Raw genomic sequence first — 12,781 nt, 5'->3', positions numbered from 1 at the left:
TTTCGCATGTTCATTAGGCTGCCCTCTTCATTTAAAGCCATTTAATAACAGGAGCTGCATTTTCCCCATCAGTATGTGCGCTGGCTTCTGCATCTTAACCCCAGCAGATCCAATTTGTTTTGCTAAATTACACCTTGTTATTTTTGATAGTGGTAGCTGAGGTCTCAGCATCTGGCAGCCAACCACTTGTTGTAAATTGTATTAGGTAAAATTACAGCTTGTGTCAAAATTAAGCTGCTTATTTTCTTTATTGAGACTGAAACTGCATGTTAAATCCCAACAAATGGCTGCTGCTGAAAAGGACATCCTTTTGTCAAATTCCTCTGTTTTTCTCCATAACCTGAGGAATACTGACCCTGTAATGTGGCATAGCCAATACATTCAGCCAGGGCAATCTTTTAAACCGAGGGTGGCAGGAAATAGACATAGGGAGCAATCCTAAACAGGTCTCCTCAGAGACGTGACTCAAATTATTCAGTGAGATTTATTCCCAGGGAAGTCCCAGTCCTTTAGGACTGAAGATACTATGAGTGAGATCACACAAGAGATTTAACCATGTTTCCCTTCCAGATTTAATGTGCATGATCACACACACACACATCTGCCCCCCCCCCTCTGCCCATCTTTACCTCATTTTGGGATGGGATGGGACTGGATTAAATAGCTACTGGGAACTTCCCTGTAGCAAATCTCTAAAACGGATGCAGGCACATTTCCTGGCTGTCTGAACAGCCAGGCACACAATGCACTTGCCCCACATGCGCAGGAGCAGTCTGAATGCTCCTCTTGCACATGTGTGGCCCATGCCTCTCCTGGCAGCAGGGCAGGGACTGTGTGATTGCCACAGCACACATCAAAGAACACCAGCTTTTTCAAAGCCAGGATGCTGCTGCACCAAATTCCCAGTGTGATCCTACCCTATGTGTCTTAGGTTCTAATACTATACATTACGAGAATGGAGAACTTAACATATGGCTGTTGTTCAAGTGGCATCTTCATGTGTGATAGAGAAGAATAATTTCTATTTTAGAACCAAACTAGACAAGATAATTTTCTGAAAGTCAGGTTGGTTTTCCTCCCATCTAGTTCTCTGAGACCATACTGGGAAGGGCAGATTATAAATCTAAATAAATAAATAAATAAATTAATAATAATAATAATAATAATAAACAACCACCCAGCCATGCATCACACATGCAGCTTCTCAAAAGGGGCAAATAACACCCCTTGGGACCATTTTGGATCTGGAAGATGGTACAGGGGTAAAGGAAGAAGCCCCTTCTCTTCCCATGCTACGCAAATAAGAACTCTGCAAACTTGGGAAATGATTTTTTTTTAATTGTCTCATCTTGTTTGCTGTTTAATTAGCTAAATTAAGAATGATCCCATGATATTAATTATATTTCAGGACACCAGAGGCCAACTCAGAAACAGCCACCCCTAATAATGGCCCAAAAGAAAGTTTTCATCCAAACAAGGAAACAGAAAAAACTGCACTTTATTGTTGGTGGATATGCTTATTTGCTCCCCAAAACATCCATCATTCTTCGATGCCCTGTAAGAAGGTTCCGGAAACCAATGATCACCTGGGAGAAAGATGGCAAGCGACTCATCAGCTCCGTTCATGTCACTATTGCTCCATATGGATATATGAAGATCCACCGATTGAAGCCCTCTGATACAGGAACTTATACTTGCACAGCAGGGCCAGCTCAGGAACATTTTGTGATTAAACTAATTGGTGGCCACAACAAACGTATAGCTACCCTATCAGCTGGGATAAAGGAAGATGAAGCCCCAAGGAAGACCAGTTTAAATGATGCCTTGCATACCCAGGAAAAGCATCAGAATGGAATTCTCTTTAATGGCAGCAAGACTGAGAAACGAGGACTTCTTACTGATTCTGACAGTAGATACGATGATGTTGTCTCAAGACTTCTAGAATACAGAGGCTGGCCTCGTAATAATGCCGATTCAGGTGAAACTCAAGACTCCAGTGAGAGAAATATCTCTTCTGATGAAGATCAGGGCCAGGAGTACAACCTTCCTTTCACTATGGTTGCCAGTCAGGATCGTTTGGATGACATCCTCGGAAACTTATCGCAACAGCCCGAAGAACTTAAGGATGGGTATAGCAAGCAGCTTATTGCACAGTTGGCCCATGAAATTTTCAAGAGCCATTTGGAACATCAGGAATCTTTTTTCAAAGCCCATGGCACAAGAGTCAGTTCTGCTTCAGTGGAGTTCCCATTCACTAAGCAGGTTTCTGAGTTTGCCAGTTCCTTAAGAGCTTCTTCTGCTGAAGCGCATTTGTCAACATCAGCAGAACTTATCAATGGCCCCCACAGGCCTCCAAAAAAACCTGCGATCCTCAAGAAGATCTCTGCTGCACAACAACTCTCAGCATCTGAAGTGGTCACTCATCTGGGACATACTGTGGTTCTAGCCAGTGGGACTTTGAGTGTTCTGCTTCACTGTGAAGCTGTTGGAAACCCAAAGCCCACCATTAGCTGGGTGAAGAATGGAGAAGCTGTGAATTTCAGTGACAGGTAACACAAATAATGTTAACTTTACCATCGTTTCCACAAGTTTATGAACTTTCTGCATTTTTCTCCTCTAGTGTTTATCTTTTGATTGTTCACAGTAGCAGTCACGTTGCATCCAACTCCTGATCTATTGTTTGTGCTGCAAATGCTAGTGGGTTCAAGCTGAGCCTTAGTTACTTCTGATTATAAACATTGCAAGATACACTCCAGGATATTGCTGAGGTGATCGTCTTTGGTGGGATAATTGATTTCGTTTCCAGAAAGGGATAACAGAGACTTAAGGCAGTAGAGTGGACTATGGGCCAGACTAAATGTTGCAGTTTTGTAAGAGTTGGGTCTAAGTCTTTTGGACCCAACTCATGTTCCCCACAGCCACACAACCACTGCAGAGAACTGCTTTAAAAAAAAAAAAAGCAGAGCCCAAACTGGTTTGGAACAGGAAAACTGTTTGGAGAGGGAGATTTCCCCAATTTGTGCACATGGAACAGCAAAGTCGCAAAAATAACTCTCCCCCAATGCAGTTTTTGTGTGGGGAAATGGCTTGGGCCAGGCACCATCTGAGCCCCTTTAAAAAAAACTTGTAACTTTTAGTTCACTCCATGTTAAAGCTGTCTGAACAGCCAGAAGAACTTAAGGATGTCTGTGGCGAGCAATTCATCACACAGTTGGCCCAGGGGTACCATTTGGAATGCTCCCATATGTTTGATTCATCTCTATAAGCAGAAATCCACCACATCAAAGGGAGATGTTCTATCCCAGCACTCTCTCTGCTTGTGTCAGTTTTATAATTACACAGGTTTTTCAAAGGTAAGGGAGTTTTTTAGAAAACTGACACACACACACACCATTCACATAATGAACATGCTGCCACTTTGGCAATGTATCATTTCATTCCCACTCCATTTTGGGGAAAGGGCCAGCCTGTACCATGTGGCACTTCGCATTCCAATGCACTTCTAAGTAAGACCACAGCTGCACCTACTGCTAAGAGCACATGAAAAAGACTTATACTGAGTCAAATCGGTCCATCTAATCCAGTAGTGTCTACCTGGACCACCAGCAGCTCTTCAGGACCTCAGGCAGATGTTCTTTCCCAGTCCTGCTACTTGAGATTCATTTAATGGGAGATGCTAGAAACTGAAGCTGGGATCTTCTGACTGCAAAGCATGTGTTCTATCACTGACCTACAGCATGTCCTCAATATGTGAGTCCTTCTATTTTACTTGCCAAAAGAAAAGAAAAGCGGGGAGAAATCTCATGTTCCATCTCTAATATCCATTATGAAAAGAGTGGCTCTTAAGCTTTAATTCATTACCACCCACCAAGAATGCAACATTATCATTGAGTGCCCCCAACCACATGTAAAAAGCCTTAGGACATAAAAATAGCACTCCAGACAATGTAACTTTATTTATATGGGTATATTTATGGTATGTATACGTACAAGCCACAGATCTCAAGTATACATTCAATGAGTCCTTTGTGTGTGATGGCCTTCAGCCAATGTAACGTCTGATATCTCTTTGTTGTGTGCCACTTAAAACATTTATTTATTTATTAAAATATTTATACCCTGCGTTTCCCTTGTGGCTCATGATATCAAATTTTAAAACATACAAATCTCCTCCCCTCCTTAAGAAAATGGAAGTATGTATGCTTTATTCCCTACTGATTAGCTGCCTTGCTATACTTTTTTAACGGTTAGGGAGAGAAGTACAGGATCTGAGATTTTATCCTCAGTGTGGTGAGCGCTGCCAGAAGGCATTACAAACATGGGGAGAAAGGTCAGTCTGATATTCTAAATGTCCCCCATTTGCCCCCCACAGAGTTCTGAGTGCAAGCCAAGATTTGTAGATCACTATCCAGGAGGCCACATAACTCCCCTTAAGAATCAATGTACTGAAGTATGAGTTATCAAGCTTGTTAACAAGGGCTACTGAGCCCCTGGTAGTAGAAAGGGATCTTCCACCCCTGAGTTATTGTTGGCTGCAAAAAAATTTTTTTAACCCAGCAACATTGCATATGGTGCTGTGTCACTTCTAGTAAACACTGAGAAGTAGGGTTGCCAAGTCCAATTCAAGAAATATCTGGGGACTTTGGGGGTGGAGCCAGGAGACTTTGGGGGTGGAGCCAAGATCAAGGCTGTGACAAGCATAATTGAACTCCAAAGGGAGTTCTGGCCATCACATTTAAAGGGACGGCACACTTTTTCAATTCCTTCCTTCCATAGGAAATAATGAAGGATAGTGACACCTTCTTTTGGAGCTCATAGAATTGGGCCCCCTGGTCCAAACATTTTGAAACTTGGGGGGTATTTTGGGGAGAGGCACTATATGCTGTGCTGAAAAATTGGTGCCTCTACCCCAAAAAACAGCCCCCCCCCAGAGCCCCAGGTACCCGCGGATCAATTCTCCATTATTTTCTATGGGAATAAATCTCCATAGGGAATAATAGAGTTCCCAGCAGATATTTCCCTCCCCTCCCCCCGCTTTCTGATGACCCTGAAGTGGGGGGAGGGCCTCCAAACCGGGGATTGGCAACCCTACTGAGAAGTGATATAGGATGAGTCTAGGAATTGGCACTCTGTTTTTTTTTACCAGAAGTGACATCATCATGCCCATGTGCTGCCTCCCCCACTATATCCGCACCTCCAACCCTCCCACTGATTACCAAGCTCTACTTGGCATCCCTAATGCTGAGATATTGAAGCAGTTGTTCTGTGTGGGATAATGCAGCTGTACTGTAGCTTATACTGTCATTTCCTAAGGAAATCAGGGCCGCATGTGTACGGTTCTCTTAATTATCACTATAACAGGCCCATGAGTGGCACTGAGCTTGAGAGATTGTAGTGGTCCCAAGGCCACCCAGTGAGCTTCATGGCTAGGTAGGAAGTTGAAGCTGATTCTCTCCAGCTCTCTGACAGTTAGAGCACACTTGAATGACGCCATCTCATGCTTTGAACTTGACCTGCGGCACACTTGCCAAAAAAGGATGGCCACTGCTGACTTAAGGAATCTTGAGTAGCTGAACTAGGAAAGACCAACATCTGATACTTTGGAGAGCTGCTGACAGAGCAGATGGCGATGGGTCCGATATGCCAGTAGCTTAGCTGTGTTCAGGGCCGCTCCCAATCAGTGTTGACATGACAGGAAACAAGAAGACATGGCCAGTGACGTGTTGTCCCTGCTGACAATGTTTATTTGTGTATAAAGGGCCTTATAACCTAGCTATGTGGTCAGCTATCATTAATTTGCTGTGCTGTTACATGCATAGGATTGCCTGGCTGGTGCTGAATGAGGGAGCAGCTTAAGACTGCCGTTGTGCTTGGAGGCATCTGCTTTCGCTGACGTGCTTTCAAGGCAGAAGTCCAAGAAAGCACTGCCAGTACACATTTCCTCTGTGTAAATTATAGGCCTGAGGTTAAACATCCAAGTCCGGTCACTGGGGTCAACCTAGGAAATGAGAAGGCACACAAGAGTCAACTCTTAGGGCTAAAATTAATTTTAAATAGCTGTTTTTGTAGAACATCTAGCAAGTCCTTGATTTATCCAAGGTGCCGTTTGTCACTGTGGTTTGGAGATGCAGTTAGCTTGCTTGCAGCTTTCCCTCTTCCGTGGTTAAAAAGCTCTCCAAATGCAAAGGTTTCTGTAATTTACTAGCATTAGCAATGTCACTTTAAACAGCCCTTTCTTTAATTATTTTTTTCCTGGCAGATAGAATATTAGATTTTTTACCACAAAAAGAAAACGTTAAAAAAGAGGGGGAGGGGAGGGGGGAATTTCCAATGTGAGAACAAGAATGCATTTGTTATGGAAAGCACATGTAGTCTTAATCAAGACGAGGCCTATGGTATATATTTTGCTGGACATGGTCCTGTAAAAATATCTTCCTGGCTTGCAGAGAGTTGCATACACAGATTTGCATTGCCAGTAGTTACATCCTGTAGGAAAAGTGCACATCAAGTGATTTTTTAAAAAAAAATAAAGTATGTTTCTGTTTGAAACTACTGTATTCTTTGTGCTGTGCTTTTAAAAGGAATTAAGGTTGCGTAGAGTCCACAAAAGATTATGCTGAATATCACATGCAAGAAAATGTTATATTGTTCCCATGCCATAAACAACCATTCTTTAGGAACATCAGCCCTTCTGCTTTGAGCAAATAGATCTGGTTTTTGACTATAGCAGTTAAGTTGAATCTTACGAAGAATTATAATACTGACCAAATACTGCTGTCTGCCTTCTATAAGGAGGGCAACAGAAGTTTATTTGTCTTACTGCATAGTCCTATGCTAATGTTCACTCTTGATATTAATGGATAGTTGGAAGGGAAGTTGGGGCCATGCCCACTGGCCCTGTATTCCACAGAGTTATTTGCACACATAGGAAGTCAACATGCATTCAGGTGAACATAATAGGCTACTAGGCAAAACACCTTGGGCACATGGAGGTCAGTGGTGTGGCTGGCAACTGTGGGGCTAACAGCAGAGCATATCTTTTGCAGAAGGCCCTTGGTTCAATACCCAACATTTTCAATTAAAAGAATCAGATCATAGGTGATATGAAAGCCCTCAATCTGAAACTGTAGAGAACCACTAACAGCCAGTGTAGACAATACTGATCTTGATAAACCTACCCATTTTACAGCTAACTTATGCGAGCTATTAATTGTGCACATCGTCATTGAATATTATAAATTGAGTGGCCCTCAGAAAATGGGAATTGTGGGACTGGAAGGTTGATTTAAGTTTGTGAGCCATGCATGAAGTGAAAGGATGTCCTCAGGCAGTGAATTGTGGTGGGATAGGTAGCAGCCCCCAATACCTCTGCCTTGTTTTCTTCACTGCTGCTACTTTCTCCTATGCATTAGCCATACCTAGCAGCCAGGACAGTTAACCTTCCGTCCATCTTAGCAAATCTATGGAAAAGCCTACATTACATGCCTCATTGTGTTTAAATAAAGAAGCACCTTTGGCTGCTCTGGGCAGTGACAATGAGAGAAGGTGGTAGTGGCATCGGCTGATACCTCTTGTTGAAGGCCAAACTACACAATGTTTTTGTAACAGGTAGGATCCAAAACAATCCCATGGAAGGGGTTCTTCCATAACTTTGGATGAAATAACTCCCCACCAGGGCTGTTTCGACTGAGGAAAATGGCATGGGAATGAAAGCCGAGAGCAGCTCCTCCCCTCATCCTGCAGTTCTGAGCCAAATTGGACACCTGTTGCTGTGTGGCTACAGAACAGGCTTGTAAAAAATGCATAGTTTGGCTGTGAGTCACCACTGATTAGACACCCAGAAATACCAAAACAGCCATGATTTCTGGCCTGTTGTACATTTTGAAAAGCCAGTGCCTTCTGGAATAAAAAGTAAGGAGTGCAGTCCTGCTCCGACTGAAATCTGTGTTGCATCAGCTGTTCATCTAAAATATATCAATGCACATATTTTTAAAAAGTTAAAACAACTTTAGAATTCAGTTTCAGGTCATTTATTCTGTGTAATTTGTATGAAAAACGTTGGACTGGTTATATTGTAGGCAGAGCTATGAATGTATATTATATGGCAAGTGAAGGATATAGGAAGTCTTGAAGGAATCAATGACTTTCTTGATTATTGTTCCTTTAAGAAGAAGCAGGGTTCCCCATTGGTCTGGCTGGAGTTTGGGAGCTGTTCTGAAGGTTTAAATGGAGTGTTGTTTTTGTCTTGTACATTTTTTCTGAGCAATGTGAAGGTCGACGTTGCTGGTGGTAGAATGCATCCCTCCCTTTGTATTGCTTCCACCTCCTTTTATTCCCTCCCTGGAGTATTCAATGGGTGGCCTAAATCTGTTTTTTTTTAGTGTGCTGCCACCCATGGTGCTGTGAAAGAGATCAAATACTGACTCCGTGGGTCATGAGGCAGCAGTTTTTCTTGGGGTGTTGGGGAGAGATCTCATCAGCTCAGAGTAAGTGACTAGATTTTGATTGCACTTGGATGGGCTGTCTCATTCCATCTCTCCCATCCTCTGTTGTCAGCTCCCCCCGTCGCTTCCCCACTTTCTGTTTCTATCACCATCCTGGCAAAAGAGTTTATGTAAAACAGCTGCTGCAGTTTTCATGTGAAAAAAGCTAACTTGCCCTAGGTTTTTGTAATTAATTTGACCTAAGAATGAACGAAAGCTGATCCAAGTATTTCCAGTGGAAGCCATCATATTCAACATGTGACTGGATCAGGGCCACTCAAGGGCTTCCAGAGGCCAGAATATATCTATCTGCAACAGACACTCTGTGATAGGTAAGGGGGTATAGTCCATGGGGCTGAATCTGCTGCCTTGTCTGGGTGGCCCATGGAATTTTCTGGACTTGATGCCAGATGTGTACTTAGCTCATATGCCCTGCCCCATGGCCCTTGATTCTGAGCTTCTAAAGCCCCTTGCCTGACCATGATAGCCCAACCTATCTTCAGATTTTGGAATCAAGGCAAGCGTTAGCCCTGGTTAGTGCCGTGAAGGAAGTCCTGGTTAGCTATGCAGTGGTAGGCGATGACAAACCACCTCTGTTTGTTTTTTGCCTTGAAACTCCTCAGGGCTCGCCATAAATCTGCTGTGACTTGATGGCGTGACACACACAAAGGCCCCCACTTCAAAGAGTTGTGTGGGTCTGCGCCTTTCCCTTGCAGGCTTGCAGCTTGTGCTATATTGCAAAATAAATATGATCACTGAAGAAGCTTTCTCTGTTTTGCCAATGGCACTGGCACTGACAGATACTTCCTAGAATTTAAACAGTTTGGTTGGAACTAAGACTTTTTTTAAAAAAAACTGTGGATTTTTAATAAGGGACAAGCATTTTTAATATATAATAATTATTTAGACCAGTTAGTGGGCAATGGATGGTTCCCAGGTGTTTGGGACGTTGCCTGGGGGCCCTGTTCCGATGCAGTGTTTCTGCACTAGAATTGCCTGTTGGCCCTGGGAATAAAACTGATCTGGCCTTCTGCAGGCCTTATAAAAGAGATTTGGAACTTCAGCAGGTAAAGATTCTGGTGACAGTTAAACCTCTAATCACCTGCTAATTGCTTCACATCATACTGCTGTTAAAGGGACAGCTACAGAATCCAATTCTAAAACTGGCAACTTGTTTTCTATTTGCTCTGCAAAACAATGTGTATGGAAACAGCCTGGGGAAAGGTCCAGAGATTCATACCTCTGTCTACTGGAGCAGTCCAACAAGAGAATTGCCTGAGATACAGTGAGAGCTGTGTGAGAGTTGCGTCTCTCACTGAATTTTAAGATGATGATAATAATGCTTAGCACACATGCAAATTATTGTGTTGTAATCATTCCAGCAATTCTGCAAGGGAGGTGAGGGTTATTATCCCAATATTAGAGAACAGGAAGCCAAGATGGCTTGGGCTGCCTTCATCTACATATTGCTGGATTTTTTTTTTTGTCTCAAGCTATACCAGGGGTCTTTAATCTGTAACTCAGTGGTCCTTCTTTATTGCTTATTGGTTCCATTGTAATTTGGTTCTTTGAATTATAAAAGGTTGTTGATCTATGCCATATAGCAACTATTCACCTCCTGGATTGTCTTCTCCACACAGGAAAACTCAGTTATGAAATACTGCTGTAACATAACAAGAGAGAAATATCCAGTGATGTGTGGAAGAAGCCTGCAAGAGTGTCTTGCCTATGGAACTTGCAAGATTCAGAACATGAATTCCCTGATTTATAGCACAGAGTCTAGGCCTTTGTGCTACGTGGACTCCAGCTAAATCTTATCACCTTTTTCTTAGCTGATTCCTAATGTGCTATTTCAGAACTTAAATAACTAATGTCCAGCAATTTTGTGACTCTAGATCACCCAGCTAGACCTTCTGGACCTCATTTGTCTGTGTCACCTCAACAATCCAGATGATTTATATGTTGTCTATGCTGGATTATATGGGTGACATACAGATAATTTAAATAACCAGTCAATGAGATAACCAAGAACTAAGGACCAAAGTAGATATGACATACAGTCTCTTGATATACATGATGGGTAATTACAGACTGGCACTTTGGGCTGACTCAGAGATAGCTCTGAAATCAACCGAAAAAATCCTTCCACACACAAACATCTGCCTCAAACTACCACTTCCAAAGTGGTAGCAAATTTCTGAGCCAACAGCCAGTCACCCTATCAGTGTCTGGAAGTGAAAAGGTACAAGCGAGGTGCCTTGGTGTGTGAAACCCCCATTTCCAGGTTTTTGTTTTCTTAAAAACTGTCGGAAGTGCATGAGCACTTGGCGCTTAACTTATTTTTGGGGGGAAAGAGCAGTCCGGCTTCTGAGGCGCCTCCGCGTGTGGAGATCCCCAGCCACTTTGCAGACAAGATGCAAGCGCTTCGCTGGGGAGCGTGTGGTGGTTCCGGGATGGCTCTTTTCAAGCCAGCCTAATTTGGAACACCTCCCAACCGCCCCAAACTGCCCTGGTATTATCACACGGCATGTCTCTTTTTCTCCCAAAGGTTTGTTCAAATGAAAAGCAGCCTCAAGTGGCTCCAAGTTTAAACAGCAGAGAAATATGAAAACGCCTGTTTTAACTCTTTCCCTTCCTCTTGTTTGGCCACTCAAAACATGTTCCCCCAGCTGCTGTCTCACTCCTGATGGAGAAAGGATGGGATCTGTTGGCAGTTCTTCTGTACTGCATTACGACTGATGAAATAACCCCAGGAATCCCAAAGCACTGTGCAGTAGAAAATGCAGGAACTTGACCAGAAGCTGTCAAGAGCATTGTGCCCTTCAGCTAATTTCCTTTCAGCCACCCAAGGCAGAGGGCTTCATGCTGTATTGTCATTGCATATCTAGAGATCTGAACATAGGTCTGCAGTGTTGCATGTGGCTTGTGATGGGGTCTTTTGGGACCTTGCAGATGATCAGGGGACTGTGAATAACTAGGCTGTTTACAGAGGTCCTACAGACTGTGGTTAGAGAGTACTATGAGACCATAGAGTATATATGGGCAGTACTGGGTAGTGTTGACTTTTAGGCTATTCAGCTTTCTATGATGGGACACTGCAAGGGAGTGATTCAGATGGGGTGGTCGCGTTGGTCTGAAGCAGCTGAACAAAGTGTGATCCAGTGTGCTTGCACACAAATGCTTATACCATGAACAAAACTTTGTTGGCCTTAAAGGTGCCACTAGATTCAAGCTTTGTTCTACAAGGGAGTGGGCAAGTGTATCCATTTCACCTCTTTCTGCCAGCCAGCCCAGATAATATAGTATTCAGGTAGGAAATGAAATGTCACACTATGTAGGTTTGTATTATTTAAATCAGCACCTGGGGGGGCTGTTAATGTAAAACTTTATGGCCTTATTTAACCAAACAAAATTTACCAACATAGAATGCATGAAACTTTATACCTGTCTGTTCTTCTTTTAATATTTCTTTATAAGTTTTGGATGCTCTGGTGGTACTTTCTCCTCTGGTGGCCCAGTTCAGAAGTGCTGAGTAATAGAATGCTTGATAACCAGTCTTTGATCAACATATTTACATGTTCCTGCAGGATTCTTCTTCAGCCAGATGACTCCTTGCAGATCCTGGAGCCAGTTGAAGCTGATGTTGGCTTCTACACCTGCAATGCAACTAATGCATTGGGATCTGACTCTGTTTCCATTGCTGTCACATTAGCAGGTAACATGTTCTAAGTGACCATCACAAAAGTTTCCATTTCTAGTCTGCCACAAACGTAAGCACAAGCAGGAGTCCAGCCAGAGAACAAATCTGACATAACATGTTGGAAGCCTTACACACACTGGACATTTTAAGCTCAGGGCTCAAACCGATGACAGAAAGATAGTCAGAAGAGGGCTTGACAGCCTCTGCCCACAGCATGGGTTTAGCCTCTGTTCCAAGCTGTCAGAGCCTCCCTTGGCCTCCATGGGCATTACCATGGGCTTGCTTACATGTGTCCTCCTTCTACCCTCCACGTACCATTGGCAGCTTGGAACAACAGATGGCCAGTCCCTCTGTGTTGGGTCAGCCATTCCAGTGCCAGCCACACGTGAAAGGTTCTGACCTCTTGCAAGAGTTCCCAAGTCTTACACCTGCCAAGTCTGCTGCTTGATTGGGAGGGTGTCCTCTCTTCAGACAACCCCCTTGTCACAATCTCTTCCATCTCCTGATGGAACCACCAGTCACAGGCAAATGAATTTCTTGCTCTAAGCAGCAATTGCCCATTTCTTTCCATCCATAAAATGCAACTTTCAGTTTCATA

At 43.3% G+C, this 12,781-nt stretch overlaps 1 protein-coding gene across 2 annotated transcripts in view; it reads left to right on the top strand.

Annotated features, from left to right (window-relative positions):
* The window catches only part of ADAMTSL1 (ADAMTS like 1), a 703,777-nt gene that overhangs the window by 642,291 nt on the left and 48,705 nt on the right, over positions 1 to 12,781 (top strand). For both annotated transcript variants that reach the window (XM_060237245.1, XM_060237246.1), the window contains 2 exons: positions 1,409 to 2,549; positions 12,071 to 12,198. In XM_060237245.1, coding sequence (XP_060093228.1) covers positions 1,409 to 2,549; positions 12,071 to 12,198 — 1,269 coding nt within the window. The remainder of the gene's footprint in view (positions 1 to 1,408; positions 2,550 to 12,070; positions 12,199 to 12,781) is intronic.

The sequence above is a fragment of the Heteronotia binoei genome, chromosome 4 (genome assembly GCF_032191835.1).
Source record: "Heteronotia binoei isolate CCM8104 ecotype False Entrance Well chromosome 4, APGP_CSIRO_Hbin_v1, whole genome shotgun sequence".
Classification (NCBI taxonomy): Eukaryota; Metazoa; Chordata; class Lepidosauria; order Squamata; family Gekkonidae; genus Heteronotia; species Heteronotia binoei.
The sequence above is the reverse complement of the archived record's forward strand: the minus strand, read 5'-3'. Positions and strand labels throughout refer to the sequence as shown.